At 32.6% G+C, this 20,537-nt stretch overlaps 1 protein-coding gene and 1 long non-coding RNA gene across 3 annotated transcripts in view; both read left to right on the plus strand.

Annotated features, from left to right (window-relative positions):
- AdoR (Adenosine receptor) overlaps positions 1 to 20,537 on the plus strand; it is an 88,624-nt gene that overhangs the window by 40,282 nt on the left and 27,805 nt on the right. For both annotated transcript variants that reach the window (XM_076410152.1, XM_076410151.1), the window contains exon 2: positions 10,249 to 10,749. In XM_076410152.1, coding sequence (XP_076266267.1) covers positions 10,338 to 10,749 — 412 coding nt within the window. In that variant the 5' untranslated portion in view covers positions 10,249 to 10,337. The remainder of the gene's footprint in view (positions 1 to 10,248; positions 10,750 to 20,537) is intronic.
- On the plus strand, positions 16,387 to 16,768 carry LOC143199959 (uncharacterized). The gene is made up of 2 exons (XR_013006589.1): positions 16,387 to 16,496; positions 16,556 to 16,768. It is a non-coding gene; the product is annotated as an uncharacterized LOC143199959 (long non-coding RNA).

Here is a 20,537-nt window from a genome sequence, read left to right on the forward strand (position 1 = left end):
TAAGATTTAAAAGGTGATTGTTATTTTTGTATCTTTACATATATTTACATTTTAGATTGTTGAAAAAATACCTAGCAGGTGATTGAATGAAAACTGGGTTTTTCTTTTGTAACGAGACCTTTGGAACATCCCTATACCTAAACAAGGATTTCTTCATTCCAGCGGCCCTTATATCTCCATTCCACCGGAAAAACACCTTGATAAAGTTTTTCAGGTTCACCACTGACACATCCACAACTAGGTTAAAGAAATCCAGATAAGATTAGAAAAAATGTATTTTAGGGACATATTTTAACCGAGTTTTGCGTTTTACTATAGTATATACTTCACATAAATAACACCCTTGAGAACTTTCCAAATTTTATTTTCATTTCCATTCCAACAAAGTACCATCTGGAGAGCACGTAAAAATATACAATGTACCAACTGTTAGTGATGCTGTAATTGTTATGGCTGGCGACCCAGTTAAATGTCCAGATATATGTAGAGAACGTAGAGATAACACCATGCAGATGATACAAGGCAGTCATCGTTCTTACGATGATTTGCAGGATCCATTAGTATTTTGGAAAGGAGAAGATAGATATCATTTAAACATTAAACAAAGAAATCTATTGACAGGTACAACATATGCATTATATTACTTTTATTTTATTTTTATTTTTTAGATCAAAATAATGACATTCTCTGAAAACGTCAGTTGTTTCGCCAATACATTGTTGCTATTTGTGCGAAAATTAAAAGTTTACGATGCATTAAGTTTAATGAAGCGACGCTTCATTCTGACGACTACCTACATTTGTCTGATGCTGTTATCAGTAACGTCGATGGTATTACTGACATTAACAACGTCTATAACGCATATATTTTTCTATCATCACTATATACTGGTAATCCGTATCACATGCAAGAATATATTGAAAACGCCATGACTTCTGTGTGTGTATACGGTCGACCAGATCTGTTCATCACATTTACGAGCAATCCAAATGGGATGAAATCAAAATTTTGTTGCTGACAGGTCTAAGATCAATTAATGTGTGTTCAAACAAAAATTAAAATCGTTGATAAATTTGATTAAACATCACTCTGTATAAAAAATAACGTTTGAACAGGGTGTATAATGTTGTGTAATTTTAGTCATTGGTCACGTGAGCTTTTTTATAGTTCAAGCACATTATGTTGTATAAAGATGGGACGTAATATCTGTGATGTTGAATTTTATAAAACGAACAACACCCAGATGTACGCAATATATGCATTTAAAATTATAGGAGTATAAGTAAATAAAAGTACAAATTAATGTACCATATATAAAACCATTAAAGATGATTGCAAATATAAAGATATACATTTTAAATCATATAAAAAAACTGAGTACAAATTGATGTATTTTCTCGCACTCGTCTTGCCTCTGAATTAATCCAAGTACAAATGAAATGTAGTAATAAATTAATTTATAATTAAGATTGTACTAAGCGTATCTAATAAAGATGTTATAAAAAATATATAGAAAAAAACTATTACGAATCACTGACGATTCGGGACGGGACGGAATTAATACACCACTTATGGCCTTGGAACAAAAGGGAAACTTTATTTTGATCCCTGGTAATTTATACACACTCGATACAAGTCACAGCGCCCTCTACTAACTTTTCTTCCTCCTTTCTATATTGGCTCTTGTATCGAGACAAGTCATATATTTAACAAAAACAACATTTACATCAATAATATCTTTACTTTCTTGATATTATTTTACTCACCTTAAAAAAAATCGATTTTTTTATAGCTTCGAACATTAACTCTTTAAAGATATAGCTGTTTTAGTGACGTAGCATCTAAAAACGAGACCTAAACGAAAATATTACTAGATATCATATAAATCGCTTGGGAAAGTAATTTCGAGCCCGCTTAAACCACTTTCGGTAACGTTTATGTATTCTTCAAATTATCCATAGATCATAACTACACATCAGTAACTTTGCCCACTTTGACGTTAGTTTCTGGTTTATAAAATAGCTTTATATTTACAGTTGCAACCATAAAAATATTATCATTAATGTACCGTAATTTAAGAATTATGGGGAATATACGAAGATATGAAGAAGTAATAATGTAGAGAATAATAAAATGCATAACGATAAATGGAAAAATAAATAAATATTAAAGAATAATAAATGGAGAATAATGAAAAGAAAATAATAAATAGAGAAGAATATAATAAGTAGATATTAATAAATAATTAATAATAAATGGATATTTAATAAATAATAAATGGGAATTAAAAAGAGAAAGGTGGAATACTCTGTGAATAAACTCACCATTTGATAAAACTCAGATTAGATGACTTGTGACACGGTGTATTGTCTTGGAGAAGCTGCACTTTCTTTTCCTTCAAATGCGGCCGTTTTTCGGCGATTTCGTCCTTCAAACGGTCCAATAACGCTATGTAATAGTAGCTGTTGATAGTCCTTCCTTTTTCAAGGTAATCAATGAAAATTATTCCATTGCCAGCCGACTGTTGCGTTTTCCCACGCTTTGGAGCGTGTTCATCGTGTGCAGTCCACTCGGATGACTGTCGATTGGACTTCGGAGTGAAATGATGGAGCCATGTTTCATCCATTGTCACATATCGACATGAATACTCGGGTTTATTACGCTCGATCATCTTTCTCACTGCTCCGAATCATCAACTCGTCATTGTTTTCGGTCAAAAGTCAGCTAGCGCGGCACCCACCTTGCACAGAGCTTTCTCATACCCAAATATTCGTGAATGATATGGTGTACACGTTGATATCTTGTGTCTGCTGTTTCATTCAATTTAAATTTACGGTCATTCAAAATCATTTTGTGGATTTTTTAAATGTTTTCGTCGGTAACAACCTCTTTTGGGCGTCCAATGCGTTCACCGTCTTCGGCGCTCATTTCACCACGTCTAAACTTAGCATACCAATCCTTGATGGTTGATTTTCCTGTGGCAGCGTCCGGAAAATCGGCATCAAGCCAAGTTTTTGCTTCAACTGTATTTTTCCCCTTCAAAAAGCAATATTTTATCAACACGCGAAATTTCTTTTTATCCATTTTTTTATAACAACAGTTGCTTCACTCAAAATGCTATCATTTACAAACTAATGATCTGACAGTGGTCAATGTCTTTGCGTGTGTTTTAATGAAAAAGTATTAATAAAATATAAACAAATAAGACTAGCTTTCATATGACTTTAAATTAATACAATATTTTTCCAACAAAGTAAACGTAAGATATCGAGTGAAGAGTTATGTGGCTGATTGAAAGCCAGACAATGATACCATCACCGAGGCTTGTCGTTCTGAGAATGAGCAGAGAAAAAAAACGCCAAGAAATCGGCCTCTATTATGACTTAATCTTTGTCGAGCCATTATGTTCTAATTTCAAGGAACAGGATGCTGCTAATAACGAGTCGGTTCGCAGTTTAGCTGGCACGATGTGGCGATGACAGTTTTTGCGATTTCGCTTTCCTTAATGCATTTATTCATTCATAATGAACTTGAATGGGACCGTCGTATTTCACAGGATGAGCGCAATTCCCGGCCCGCACTCTGGTGGCCCAAAACGTGACTCATCGTCCGAATATTTCACCGTAAATTTAACTTTATCACCGCAATTATTATACTTCTCAGGAATTTGATTTTTAAGAATAATTCTCACAGATGTCATTTATTGACCGTAGTTTTAATGTTACGAGACTGGTACGGTAGTAATGGTAGTCTACACTGTCAAAATCTAGGTTTATAACATTTGCCCACCAATAATGACATTTATTGGGCGTTATTAGTACTCTGTCTTTTGTTTTTATCAGTCGATATTGCTGCCTAACAATCAAAATACTTCGGAAATATAATTGTGAATTATTTTTCTGTCAAATTATAAATTGGCATCTAGAAAGAGAGTGTAAGAAAACACAGAAAGGCTTTGTTGACCAATAACGTAAAGGGCACCTGATATCGGAACCCGGCGATGAAAATGCTTGACTGGAAAACATATAGTATCTAGGGGAGTCTCACTTCAATAGTAAGTGGTGGGGCAACGTTTCGCTTAGTACAATCATTGGTGGCGCTGACAACGTGAATTTGATTGCTAACTTCAAAATGGTTATGAAGAAACCTGTAAGGAAAATACTTCGCTTTGATTGGTCTGCCATTTCGTGTGATTATTTTATGACGTCACATTTATTGGCCAATAGTATTTAAATGAAAATGACATTTAATTTTTAAAATTAATTTATTTTAATAAAATCCTATACAAATATACATAAATGTGAATAATATAAATATATATATATATATATATATATATATATATATATATATATATAAATAACAAAAATAAACAAACTGTATAAGTGTAATTAAAAAAATATTAAGAGCTCCACTCCAGACAAAATTAAAATATTCTTTTATAACGCCTTCTCTTTTTTCCTATTTGTTTAGTGCCATCAATTTTATGGGATCTAGTAGAGTTCTACCTTCTTTTGATATATGGAAGGTAAAATTTAAATCCTTCCCTGTTGATAATGCATTAACTTGATTAAACTAAAAATACAATGAACACCTCGTAATAATACCTTTAAAAATTTGGTCTTGAAAATCATTATGGATTGGACAGTTAAAACACTTAAAACGTTTGTGTTTTTTTAAGATATCTCTCAAAATAACTGATACGTTGTTTTTATGGAAATATTTAGGTATCAAATAAAAGAGATAGTTTAAAGATCTACAAACAGTCTTAATTGTTGTTAATTTTGAGATTGCATTGCTTCTTATTAGTATGGAATATTTGATCTGTGGAACTACTTAATATAGAATGTAGTTTTTCAGAAGTTTTGCCAAATATCCTGAAATATACAGTAACGTACAACATTCCACTCTTGTTTTTCTCAGAGCAAAGTTCTCTGGAACTGAAAATATAAACTCAACTAGTGATTTAACAACCTCTAGTGATACTAGATCTGTCGTTAAAAAAGAATATAAGTTATCTAACATGTTCATCTTCTTCACAATTTGTTCCAGGAGAATGATGTGAAAAATATAAAGTGATCATGAATGCTTTAAAAGATTTATCAAACATACTAGGTGAAGGATATATGTTTCTACCTCCATGGCTCCTAAGAGATTCAAAAAAAATCTCTAAGCAGTCTTGCTTAAGATTCGTTAAATAAATGTTTTTATTGGTAAATTTAGACAAAATAGATTTCTTTAAGGAAATAAATGGTCTAAAAGTAACAATTAAATGTTTAATCGATGGAACATTAACAAATATTTTCTCGTGAATTCGCGATTGTGCATATAAGATTTTCGCATTGTCCTTCACTTTCGATGCCTTAGCAAGCTGAACGAGCTGAACGAGGTTTCTTAAAACCATTTAACCTCATCGAGTATATTACGATGGTTCCATTAATTATGTGCGAAAGCGAAATTATTGTCAAATTCATTTGAAATCCAAGCTAATGATGATAATGTCTCATAACTTGTCTCATAACTGCTTCTCAACATATTAGTGGATGCAATTGTACAAAAAGTTGAGTTCGGAACTCGGAGCAAAAAATCAAGTTAAAATGACTATCGACTGTTTAGTAATTGACTACTTTCTACTCTCGATTGTTTTCCTTGTAATATGATTGCAAAAAACAATGTATATTACCTTAATATAGCAACATTTGGTAATTCGAATTTCTAGTATTATTTGTTATTGTAATAGGGTAAAAAGAACAAAATTTAGCATGATAAATGATAAGTTACTTTTGATTGTATTTATCTTATCTTGCCAACTATTAGGTCTCTTTTTGATTGACCTTTTCAATTTTCATATTAAAACATCTTTTATTGAAATTTCAACGAATGATATGTTTTAAAATATTCCTGTATATATATATATATATATATATATATATATATATATATATAACTCAAAATTCATTAACACGGAACTCCTACTGTTCTTACGAATGGAAAAAACAGTTGAATCGTGTATTTGGTTCAAGCTGTTGTAGCAACAGCTTACATTATCCAAAAATTCTTATCAGCTTTGGAATTGAAAGCAGCAGGGAGTCGAAAATCTGTGAAAAAGACTATCAAATTATGATATTATCATATTGATATTTCTGGCACGAGTCAATAGCCCCTCGAGGGAGTGAGAATATTTTGGCTAAATCTATAAGAACATTTAATGAATATAATATGTAAAAAAGCAAATGCGCGATTACCTTAAAATTTTATTCAGAGAAGCTTTAAACACTGTTCTAAATTAGTATTCTAAAATAGCATTTTAGAAAAAATATCAATCCACAAATGTTTTATCATCTCCCGTAACATGGCACGTAATCAAATTTGGATACTTTAGATAATGAGACTGTAGACTGCCATTTTTAGTTTATTTTTTTTATAAGTACAATCTTAATTATTATTATTATTGCAATTAATGTATTACTACTTTTCCTATGTGCTTGGATTAATTGACAAGTAAGACGAGTGCGAGAAAATACATCAGTATGTATTCCTCAATTATAAAATTATAATTATTTATTAATTATTAACTTATAGCTATAGTTTACACTAATAATACACACTAAATGTTCACACAAGTTCGTACGGTTTTGTTCGTTTCAATCTCCTGACATCCTACGCGCTGTCCAGCAGTTGTATTGCTTCCACGTTAGAATGATTTAGTAATCTTCTTTCGTGTTTCAAGGCGAAATCCTGCACAACTTTGCAAATCCATTTGATTTCCAGGTCATCGTGCAGTTCTTCATTGGTTACATAGCGATAGGCATTGGTAATCAATCGAAGAATCTTGTTTTGACAGCGCTGTATGACTAACTGATTTGAATTTTTAGTGCAACCCCATATTTGCACCCCATAGCTCCAAATTTTCTTTATAATTGTATTATAGATCAACCTCTTTGATTTTAGATCAAGTTGAGAGTATCTTCCGACTAACCAGTATAGTTGTTTTATTTTGGTTCTAATGTGTTTTGCTTTTTGTCTAACGTGATGCTTCCAATTTAATCTACCGTCAAGATGGATTCCAAGGTATTTTGCTGATTCTGCTTGAGGAATCGGGCATCCATTGAGTGATATTATTAAGTTTTTATTATTTCGCCTTAATGCAAAATTAACGTGGACAGAATTTTTTAGTTTATGATAAAATATTATTTTCATTAACCGACTTCGAAAAAGGAGGAGGTTCTATGTTCGGGTGTATATATATATATATATATATATATATATATATATATATATATATATATCCTAGGAAAATTGTAGGCAACTGATTCTATGATGTAAATGTGAAAGAGTTTAGCACACAAAACGAGGTCACGGGTTCGATTCCCGGCGGAGCTTATTGCGCTCCTTATTTTCAATCATTGTTTCTTTATTCCTATTTTTCGTCATACGTCATACGCTGAACCTTTACATGGCCTACCCATTCTAATATTAAATAAAATAACTGCGTAATTTATTCAGTAAATATCTAACACTAAAAAGAGAAAAATAAAATATTTTTAACAAAAAAATTTAACCGACTTAGAATATAACAAACCTAAGTGGAGTCTAGACCAATCTTACTTTTGTTGCTTTAGGATGCTTCTCATACGTGCACTGAACAATTATCAGAGATACTCGTAATAAATAACTGAAGAATAGTCAGACATTGTACCGTATTGGCGTTGGAGAGATACGCCTGTGTTTATTAGTATCAGGGCGTACTTAATATGTATAATTTTGCCGGTAGGATTTATGGTACGATGCCGAAATCAGCTCATTTGTCTGATGATCTAATCGATATTAATCCGAAATATACGAAAAGATAGAATTTTAAGAGTTTATTATAGTATATAGGCAAATGTTCATTATTTATTATCTGTTTTTTTACCTTTATATTAATATTAGGGCTAGGAATTAATCAATATGGCATAAGGCGATATTCTGGCTAAGAAATTTGAAAAAATATTTTTTTTTTCGCATCTTCAAGCCCAACATTTTAATACTATACCGTGAAGAGTGTTTTATAAAAATTAAATTATTTTCGGAGATATAATGACGCGGCATCTAAGAACGAAACGTTAACTTGAAATTTATTGTGAGCCTTCTTTAAACATTCTTCTATCAAATCGGAACAAATGATAGTCAGAGGGTGTTATGTCTGGACTATATAATGGATAAATCGAATCGTGCCCAACCAAGCTCTCGTACTTTTGACCGGTCTCTTTGATGACATGTATGTGTGGTGACGCGTCATGATGGAAGACAACACCTTGCCCAATAGGGCGTAATAACTTAATTTTAGACGTTTTTGTTCAAGTGCCTGGTACAGTCTCTCTAGATATCCATGGAAGAGTTGAAAGACGATCGTTTGATCAACTGGGAACATAGATACATAGTGAACAGTTACTTCACGATATGTACAGCATCTGAAATAATAACTGATGAAATATATATGGCAAAAAGATCATAAGAGAGAAATACAAGCTAATAACACTAACTGTACAAAGCAAAAGAGAAATAGTAGGAAATAACAAAAATGGTATCAAACAAATGAATTCTAAGACATAAAAAATGAGGAAGGAACAATAGAATATAACAACTTCGCATTAAAAAACAAATAATACATACAAAGTACACAGTATATCAACACCAATCATCAGACAGTAAGCACGGTAAATAGAACAAAAGATCAAGAGAAAACTAGTGGGATATATGCTTTTTAGTTAGCCCTAACCCTCAAAAGATGCGTGTATAAATTTGACAGCTGTCGGATCACTAGTTTGTGAATGATAACACCTTGAGTGAAGCAACTTTTGTTATTGTGTAAAAAAGGGATAAAAAGGAATTTCCCGTCTTGATAAAATATTGCTTTTTGAAGGGAAAAAATTGAGTTGAAGCAAAAGCTTGGCTTGATACCGAGTTTCCGAATACTGCTCCAGGAAAATCAACCATCAAGGATTGATATGCTAAGTTTAGACGTGGTGAAATGGGCACCGAAGACGGTGAATGCAGTGGACGCCAAAAAGTGGTTGTTACCTACGAAAACATTTTAAAAATCCACAAAATGATTTTGAATAACCGTAAATTGAAATTGAATGAAATAGCAGACACTATAAACATATCAACTGAACGTGTACATCATATCATTTATGAATATTTGGGTATGCGAAAGCTCTGTGCAAAGTGGGTGCCTCGCGAACTCACTTTTGACCAAAAACAACGACGAGTTGATGATTCGGAGCAGTGTTTGGAGATGATCAAGCGTAATAAATCCGAGTTTTTGCATCGATATGTGACAATGGATAAAACATGGCCCCATCATTTTACTCCGAAGTCCAATCGACAGTCATCCGAGTGGACTGTATATGATGAACCCGCTCCAAAACGTGGGAAAAGGCAATAGTCGGCTGGCAAGATTATGGCATCTGTATTTTAACAATAAACAAACAATTAGAGCGTTTGAAGGACGAAATCGCCGAAAAACGACCGCATTTGAAGAAAAAGAAAGTGCTGCTTCACCAAAACAATGCACCGTGTCACAAGTCAATGAAAACGGTGGCAAAAATCCATCCATCCACCGTCCCAGTCTGGATCTGGTCCCCAGCGACTATTTCCTGTTCTCAGATCTCAAAAGAATGCTCGCTGGAAACAAATTTTCGTCAAATGAAGAGGATGAGAATGATCGCCGAAACTGAGGACTATTTTGAAGCAAAGGACAAATAGTACTACAAAAATGGTATCGAAAAGTTGGAGGGTCACTAGAATCAGTGTATCACCCTTAGAAGGAATTATGTTGAATAAAAAAAATCTAATTTTGCCAAAAAATTGTGTTTTACTATGGTAGGCCGGGGACATTTTAATTGACCTGTTATACTTTATAGTTGCTACCACAAAGCGCTATTATCTTTGATATTGAAAAATTTAAGAATTATTAGAAATATACAACTAAATAAGAAAATAGAGGAAGATAAAATAATTAAAGATAACTAGTAACTAGAATAAAAAGAATGGCCAGTATAAATGAAAGCACCTGATCCATTATCTTGCTTAAATATGTATTTTCTACCGTTTCTTGTTGGATTGTGTTGGAAGTGCTTACATTACCGAACATTTATTTTTTTATCAAGGGCTTAGCTTTACAAGAAATTCTTGAAACGTTACATTTTCAAAATTACAAACTAGAATTGCCATTAACAAAATTAACATTTCTTTCTGTTCCAGATGAAGAAAGTCACGAGGAAGATCATCCACCAGAAGATGGAGTTCGGCTAGTCCATCCGCCCAACCGAGATCATCAGGTCACTGCCAGAATGAACGATAACGTCACGCCGCCCGCGAACTCCACCTACGACTACCAGACCCGGGAACTGAACTTGTACTACGCCATCTGCGAGTTTGTGGTGGCCGTGTTGGCTGTGGCCGGAAACGCGCTGGTCATCCACGTGTTCCGGAAGGAGAGACGTTTACGCAGACGCACCAACTACTATATCGTGTCACTGGCCGCCGCCGACTTCCTGGTGGGTTTGCTGGGCATCCCCTTCGCCCTCATGTCCTCAGTGGGCCTACCCAACAACCTTCATGCCTGTCTGTTCACGGTGTCGCTCCTGGTAGTATTGTGTACCATATCTATATTCTGTTTGGTGGCTGTGTCGGTGGATAGATACTGGGCTATTCTGCATCCCATGGGATACTCTAGAAACGTGCGGACCAAAACGGCTCTGTGTAAGTATTAGTTTTTATTATGTTAAGAAAATAATTTAATAGCAATTTATTACGAAAAACGTATACCACCGCAGTTGGTCTAAGCCATATTATTTTTCATCATTTTCTATACCTTTTCGATGATTCGATGTCGACCTATCCATCGAACTCGTCATTTTGAAAATTCATCCAAGACGATACTATTGAAATCCTAGCAAATAATAACACAAGCTAAATATTAATATATTTTTAGCAGTCGTTGCCGAAGTTGCGAACTTACAATTTTTCTGTATAGTAAATTAAAACTGTAATGTTTTTGTTCATTTTAGCTTCAAACTATAACGAAATTTTAATGTAAATAAAATAATAAAACAAAAGTACGGTTATCAAATATAATTTACTAGCGACCCGCCCCGGCTTCGCACGGGTGCAATGCTGATACTAAATTAAATACACTACAGAAAAAATATGAACGTTGTATATAAAAACATAGCGGCCCGCTCCGACTTTGCACGGGCATAAAATATATATGCCTATGTCACTCTATGAAAACATGATTAAAATCGATCCAGTATTTTTGGTTCATTCATTACTGCCCTTGGCCTGCACGCATTAAATTTGGAGTAAAACAATTCCTCTTCCCCTATACTTACTATGAAGATTTCCTGCTATCTTGGAATATCTAAATTCATACAATTTTTATTACATTACACATTTTTAAACGCAAATTTTAAATTTGTAATATCTCCGAAAATATTTGTTTAATTTACATGCTGTAAGGAACCATATTGATCTATATTAATTGCACACTGTATTTATGGTACTTAATTCGATAAACATTAATGCCGTATTGCTTAAAATAGCTTCGTAAATAAGCCATTTTCTCACGTAAAAAGTAAACAATAAAAATGGTTAACGTGGGTTATCCCAAAAAGATAAACATATACCATCGCGGACTTTTTTGTAGACCTTTTTATGATGTACAATACTGTAGTACATTAATTTGATCTAACTCGTAGGGTTAGGCAGCGTTTTTGCTAATTGCTAAATAAGCCTAAAAAAATAGGTTAATTTACATCACGTTAGAAACCTCTAAAATTAGCAATGTTGCCTTAGTATATTATGCATGTATTATACATATAAACCTTCCTCTTGAATCACTCTATCTATTGAAAAAAACCGCATCAAAATCCGTTGCGTAGTTTTAAAGATTTAAGCGCACATAGGGATATAGGGAGAGAAAAGGCGACTTTGTTTTATACTATGTAGTGATTTTAACATTATAGTACATCTAATGCATATATTACCGAAGGACTTAAAACTACAATTAACTTTACAGTTATAATAGTTTGTAGGTTAGGGTTATTATATTTACATTAAATTCTTTTCCACACCACCCATGAGTTTGATTTCTAGGCGTTTTTTTATGTAGTGGTATCTCCTAGATGCCAAGTCCACTTAATTAACAACTGTATATAAAATTAATATATTTTACTTTCATTAGAGAGTATTTTTTCGTTTAGTTCTTGTTTCTTCTGGCACAGTGATTCCTCGTAAAGTCATTATGGTATATTAATTATATACTCACCTTTAATTGTTCTCACTCTCATCACTCTGTCTTGGAAATTGTCAGCATTGAATTATAATCAAAAAATTTTCATTCAAGTAAGTAATTAAGCTTTTAATTTCCAATCTATCTAACATTTATTCATGTTCCTATCATTTGTGAATTTCTGTGTCTGATCCAGTTCCTCCAAACCGAAGGTGTTAGTAATCATTCCTGCTTCCAGCATGAAGTACAATATATCTGCAATGAATTATTAATAAATGTTATGACTAATAAAACCTTCTAATCAAACGTTATTCTGACATTTACCTTTTTCGGTCAACTTTTGTTGTCTTTATGATATTTGTATTATCAATTTGCCTTCGAGGACCCTATGTCATCACTACATAGTATAAAACAAAGTCGCCTTTTCTGTCCCTATATCCCTATGTGCGCTTAAATCTTTAAAACTACGCAACGGATTTTGATGCGGTTTCTTTCATTAGATAGAGTGATTCAAGAGGAAGGTTTATATGTATAATACATGCATAATATACTAAGGCAACATTGCTAATTTTAGAGGTTTCTAACGTGATGTCGTAAATTAACCTATTTTTTAGGCTTATTTAGCAATTAACAAAAACACTGCCTAACCTTACGAGTTAGATCAAATTAATATACTACAGTATTGTACACCATAAAAAGGTCTACAAAAAAGTCCGCGATGGTATATGTTTATCTTTTAGGGATAACCCACATTAACCATTTTTATTGTTTACTTTTTACGTGAGAAAATGGCTTATTTACGAAGCTATTTTAAGCAATACGGCATTAATCCTTATCGAATTAAGTACCTTAAATACAGTGTGCAATTAATATAGATCAATATGGTTCCTTACAGCATGTAAATTAAACAAATATTTTCGGAGATATTACACATTTAAAATTTGCGTTTAAAAATGTGTAATGTAATAAAAATGGTATGAATTTAGATATTCCAAAGATAGCAGGAAATCTTCATAGTAAGTATAGGGGAAGAGGAATTGTTTTACTCCAAATTTAATGCGTGCAGGCCAAGGGCAGTAATGAATGAACCAAAAATACTGGATCGATTTTAATCATGTTTTCATTGAGTGACATAGGCATATATATTTTATGCCCGTGCAAAGTCGGAGCGGGCCGCTATGTTTTTATATACAACGTTCATATTTTTTCTGTAGTGTATTTAATTTAGTATCAGCATTGCACCCGTGCGAAGCCGGGGCGGGTCGCTAGTTGTCAAATATTCCTGTCTTCTCTAAATACACAAATTTAACAACTATATGCTTTTAAAAATTTTAATATTATTAAAGCAATGCAAGCAAGCAAGCAATCTAAAAGCTCCATTAAACCCCTTCGTGCGTTATTTTTACACCATTTAAATTTTTACACCACTTTCCCAACAATGTATGAAGGGTGTATATATCCCTCAAAGAGCTGTGCATTTCTCTATTTCCTATGAATACTTTTCAGACTAACAGTTTCCTCTGAAATAATTATATTAAATTATGTTTATATTGAAAAAAGTACTTATCAACATGTCCAATTTCAAGTGTATCCAACATTAAATTGTTTTTCATTTTTTGAGATATTTTAGTCACAGTGTCCATACTAATATTCAACGCAGCTGCAACTCGCTAAAAATATTATTTTCAATAAAACCGCAGCAATTTAGTATTTAACAGTATTAATACTAACGCACTTACCTGGCAAGAGGGAGCCTCTAGTATATCGCTCCTTTTCGACGTAAATCATAAGAGACTTTTCTGTTTCTGACTATATGATGGCTTCGGCACTTTCAATCATACTAACAATAAGCCGCGATTTGAAATTTATCAAAACTGCCAAAGCGCCAAAACAACCTTAGCAGGTTTATAACCTGTAATTATCATCACTAATGTTTTGAAGAATTGTGCAGACATTTGACAACCGGGCGACTTCATAGGCTGATTAGGTTACGTGTTCGAACGTATCAGACAACATTTCATCTCTTTTTAACTAGAATAAAATGAGAAGGAAAATATTGTCTGATTCTAAATCGAATTTACAAAATGCGATAGGCAATACATTAAATATACATGAATTAACTGTTATTTTGAATATTTTATAGGCACATAACTAATCCACTAATACATTTTTTGACACAATACTATTTATATCTGTTAATATGTTGATTATGTGCCATACTCTGGTTTATTTTATCATATCACTAATTTCGAAGAAGCAATTTACTTCATGATTTCTTTTTTATTGCCGGATTAGTTTATTTTGGAGTTGAGTGAATCTATTCTATTAAATTCTGTATAGATTTGAGTCTTACCTTTAACCTGATTTGTTTCTCCAATATTCCTTAGTAAGTTTTTGTTTTTCTGTTTTTTAGAATTTCCACACCAAGGTAAAAAGTGCACAAGTTCTCAATTTTAATTGTATTTGTTGAGATACTTTTGTAAAGTATAACTAAAAAATACCACTATAGACAATTCGAATTTTTTTTAATAATGCGTCATGGATATTTGTGACGTCGAAACATTGCAATGTTGCCGCATCTACTCTGAGTTTTAATTCAGTTTGGCTTTGACATAAAAAAATTCTAATCTAAATAAAATAATTATACAAAAGTGTTACCAAATATAATTTAAGTAAGAATTAAAATGTCTCATCACTATTGCTTTCAAGAATTTTGCATACGTCTAACAGATGTACACTAAATTATTCAAAATATTAGTTATAATTATTACATGTTATAAACCGGCAAACATTATTTTAGCCCTTTGATTATTTTGATAAATTTTATGTAGCTCCGTAATATATCATATTACTTTGTTTGAAAATGCCGAAAACAATAGATATTCATAATCATAAATTGATTGCGGCTTTAATAGTTATTTCGAAAAGGAACGAGATAATTGAGGCCCCCTTTGGTCGGTATATTCCGTTAGAGAGGTTATTGATGATATTAAATGATATAAGTAGCGGGTTGCTGTCGAGCTAAATATTACAGTGAGTACTGTGAATAACATCGCTTACAAACTGAAGAACTATACGTTAGATTCGCCCGTCTACATACAAAGTGGGTGACGAATCTTGACCATCTTGATATTGGCTCTATTCGAGACCAAATATACGAAATGTATAAGAACAGTAAGTACACAAACAATTTTATCGATATAAACAAAATTTAATAAAATTATTTTAGAGAAAATTGTCTCTCTGGAAAGTATACATAAAATAATTAGGGCATGTAGCTTTTTGAGGCATGTAAGACATCCTTTCATACACTCTTACATAGCATGGCGTTTAAATGGTGTAAAGGTAACCCTCAGAGAGGTTTAATGGAACTTCCAGACATTACCTTAAAAATAATTCAATTTTCAATTCAATTCACCATCAAGGCATAAAACAAGACCAGGGAATTTGTCTATCTTGATGAAACTTGAATATTTCAAAATAGTTCATTGTGGCACTCTTGGCAAGACAGTAACAAAAAAAGTGTAAAGACAATAAACATTGATGGGAAAAGGTAAAAGTTATAATAACATTCGATTAGGTTTTGTTGGTCATTGAATTTATTAATAATTAATTGCTGATATATTGTTAGTTGAGAAGGATATTCCATCAAAAAGTGTTTGGATATGTGGAAGGAAGCATTGTCAACCATAACAACGTCGGTTTAGATGAACTCAATGAGACATACAGAGGAAGTAATTGATAAATGGTGGAATAATGAACATGTTTTAGACAGATTAGAAATTAAGAGTTTAGTGATTGAATTGGGCAGTGAGTCGGAAAGTGAAAGTGACTGAGGGAAACTTTCGGGATATGTGATAATGCTGTGCCACGCTGGAAATTCCTAAGATAGAGTGATGAGAGTGGAATTAACTAAAGATATGTACATAATTAATTGAATATAACTGTAGAAAATAGTATTGTAGGGCGTGAAAGATTTGTGTGCATAGATATGATTGTAATTGGTCAAAATTAAACATGACCATTAGGTTAGAAGATACGTGGAGGGAATGACCGTTTTGTAGATATGGTAAATGCCTTAGATAAAATTCAGTGATTAATTTTATCAAGCATGCTGTACACAGATTGTAGCAGAAGAAATAAAATATACAGTGATACCAAGATGACTTGCCAAGTAAACACACCATCCAAGGAAACAAGAACTAAACGTAAAAAGGTAAATATGCTCTCGAATGAAATTTAAATATGTTTCTTAGATATACACTTGTTAATTAGGTGGATTAGGCCTCCAGGGATAACACTACATAAGAAAAACGCAACTTGAAACTTTTCCTCATAGATGGTGTGGAAGAGGGTTCAATGTAAACAAAACAAATCTCACAACAACAAACTATTATACCTGTGTTCTTAACTATCGTTTTAAGTCCTTCGATAATATATGTATTAAATTTACTATAATGTTAAAATAAATTATATTTAATAACATTATGTTCAATTATTTTTTTAGATTAAAATTATCTTGTATGTCAAAGCCAACCTGAACTGAAATTCAGAGTAGATGATGCAAAATTACAACGTTTCGACGTCACAAATATCCATGACGCTTTGAATAGACTATAGAATGTATATACCATACAGGTATAAACAAGTTTAACTTGTGTTCGATACATGCTTGTAGAACGCGAGCGATGAAACATGTTTTATCGTGATTTAAAGGTGACGATATTATCGATATATCTACTGTAAATCGATGGGTAAAATAAGGTTGTGGTTGCGAGATTAGCAAAGCCACAATTGATACGCAACAGACATCCGATCGCTGCCACTGAAAATAAGCATCGCAAAGTGGTTTCAATTTTTAACCAGATCCAAAAATCGCAGTAATTTTGTAATGTTGCCAGTTTAAATCTTTTAAAAATATTAAAGCCGGGCTATGTTGAATATAACTTGTCAATTTAAAAGTTCCCGGCCTACCATAGTAAAACAAATTTTTTCGTTTAATTAATATAATTTTCTTCAAAGATGATACCCTGATTATAGCGACCCTCCAACTTTTCGATACCATTTTGTAGTACGATTTGTCCTTTGCTTCAAAATAGGTCTCAGTTTCGGCGATCACCTCTTCATTTGACGAAAATTTCCTCCCAGCGAGCATTCTTTTGAGATCTGAGAAAAGGAATTAGTCACTAGGGGCCAGATCTGGAGAATACGGTGGACGAGGAAGCAATTCGAAGCCCAATTCAGGGATGTTTGCCATTGTTTTCACTGACTTGTAACACGATGCATTGTCTTGGTGAAGCAGCACTTTCTTTTTCTTCAAATGCGACCGTTCTTCGGCGATTTCGTCTTTCAAACGGTCCAATAACGCTATGTAATAGTCGCTGTTGATAGTCCTTCCTTTTCCAAGATAGTCAATGAAAATTTGTCAGCTGACTGTTGTGTTTTCCCGCGCTTTGGAGCAGGTTCATCGTGTGCAGTCTACCCGGATGACTATCGATTGGACTTCAGAGTGAAATGATGGAGCCATGTTTCATCCATTATCACATATCGACCCAAAAACACGGGTTTATTGCGCTTGATCATCTTCAAACACTGCTCCGAATCATCAACTCGTCGTTGTTTTTGGTCAAAAGTGAGCTTGCGCGGCACCCACTTTGCACAGAGCTTTCTCATACCCAAATATTCATGAATGTTATAATATACACGTTCAGTTGTTATCTTTAGAGTGTCTGCTATTTCAATTAAGTTCAATTTACGGTCATTCAACAACATTTTGTGGATTTTTTAAATGTTTTTGTCGGTAACAACCCCTTTTGGGCGTCCACTGCGTTCACCGTCTTTGGTGCTCATTTCACCATGTCTAAACTTAGCATAACAACCTTTGATGATTGATTTTCTTGGGGCAGTGTCTAGAAACTCGGCATCAAGCTTCACCTGTATTTTGTCCCTTCAAAAAGCAATATTTTATCAACACGCGAAATTCCTTTTTATCCATTTTTTCATAATAACAGAAGTTGCTTCACTCAAAGTGCTATAATTCACATACTAATGATCCAACAGCTGTCAAATTTATACACACATCTTTTGAGGTTTAGTGCTAGCTAAAAAACATATAACATTTAATTCTAGTAGCGCCATCTATGTGTCAGGCCGGGGACTTTTCAATTGAACTGTTATTAGGTTATATTATGGTATTAAATTCTTTCGCTATATATTTTTAATATACATTATAATTTAATAATAAATTAGACAATTTTCACAATGAAGCCTTAAATTTAACAAAAACTCTATCAAAATTAATTCACCGTCCTAATTTAATATATATGGTAAAAAAAGTTCGGAATATCTAACGAAATTGTTTAGAAACTTTCCGATTTCTGTCAAAGTCTGGGAAATTTATGTGGAAAGAAAAACTTCCCGAACTCTCCCGACAATGTAGGGCGAAAAAGAGAATAGAATTTGTTGTAACGAAATTTAAAGAGTTAAAACCAATACCGAGACATTTTGCCGAGAATTATGCAGATTTAACAATAAAACCAACATCAAAGATGGCCAGGGATTTGCTTGCTAAGTGCTTGCGGTAAACAACGGAACAGAGAACAAACGAAACGCTGCTAATCTTACGTCCCAATAAGTAGACCGCGATTTCTTATCGGTCGACCACAAATTTCGAGCCGTTCTGTTGGTAACCTCGGAAAGATAACTGCTAACAGTTAGGAAATCATTAATTTTTTTTAGAATTTAAATCAAATCGCGATTAATGTGCCACAATGCTTTTGCTTATTAAAATATCTTGTCTAGAATAAGATTAAGTATTTGTCTGGAATGGGAGAAGTCTGAGAAACATCTATAGTCCTTCCAATAAAACAGCCAATGCACGTCATCAAAATTTATAAGGTCACAACAATGTTGCCGCATCAAATTTGAGTCTTCAGTTATTTTAACTCTGGCATACAACTGTTAATAAAATTTGTTCTCCGGTCGACATTCGAGAACGATTTATATATATAATACATAAAAATTAATTGTTGTTCGTTAGTCTCGCTAAAACTCGAGAACAGCTGGATCGATTTAAATAGGATACGTTACTCCACAACATCTCCGGTTTTAGCGCATGCGCATATTGGCTCCATTTAATTTCAAAAAAGAGAATAATCCGAGTTTGGTGCATGCGTATATACAGCTTAATTTACTTATTTTTTTATCGTGATTATTAGATTTATTGTGGAATATATTAAGTAGGTAAATAGGTTCAGGAGGCAAATAAAAATGGTAAAATTTTGGAAATAACACATTTTATTTAAAGAAGTTTTGAATAAAACGAAATAATAAAAACATAATTAATATATGTCCAGCTATTCCATTTTTATAAAAACATCATAATACACATCATCATTATTTTTATAAATAAAAATACACAAATATGACAAATAATTGATTTAATGTTGAAACTATATACAAGAGGAATATAAACATTGAACTTTTTTGGAAATGACACATTTTATTTTAAAAAATATTGAATAAAATGAAATAATAAAAATAATTTCTGTATGCCTTTCTAATTTTATAAAAATTATATTATTTGAATAATTAACACAAGATCTCCAAGAACCATATAAATAAACATTACCATAAAAAAGACCAAAATCGTTTAGATCAAACCCAGCCAATATAGTTAGAACCAAATGAAAAAGCAACAACTATATATGAAAGCAGTGAAACTCTCCTAAAGATCTCCAGATATGATCAACTAGGGCTACAATTCGTGATCTACAAACCCCATTAATGAATTGACTACCTCGAGCTTTCGATTAACATATTGTATATTTACTAGCCTAAAATGAATAGATTATCGTACTTTTAAGCTCAAAGAAATACATCATTATTTTTACAAAACAATAATTTATTTACTTATACTCTTATATAAAAATGGATTGTATTTTCCTTGTCATTATATCATTAGGGTGTCGTTGATAGTTTTATATTTTGTTTATTTGGTACAGGTCTACTTTTGTCAGCAAATTTAATGATTTCATAGTATCACTGTACACTGTTCTTACATCTTAGCAAAGGGCTGTATAATTCCTTCTTTTCTGAATTTCACATTCTTCGATATGACTCTCAACAAATTATAGCTACATATCACCTATAAAATAAAATTTAAATTATTACTAAAATATATTATGTTAAAAAAAATGTCTAATTATTACCAGTTACTATAATTTTTGCTACTATTCTTGATGGAAAAACCTCATTA

This window comes from Rhynchophorus ferrugineus, unplaced genomic scaffold (assembly GCF_030347505.1).
Source record: "Rhynchophorus ferrugineus isolate W39M unplaced genomic scaffold, kcgeb_rfMv2 rfM7, whole genome shotgun sequence".
NCBI classification, from domain to species: domain Eukaryota; kingdom Metazoa; phylum Arthropoda; class Insecta; order Coleoptera; family Curculionidae; genus Rhynchophorus; species Rhynchophorus ferrugineus.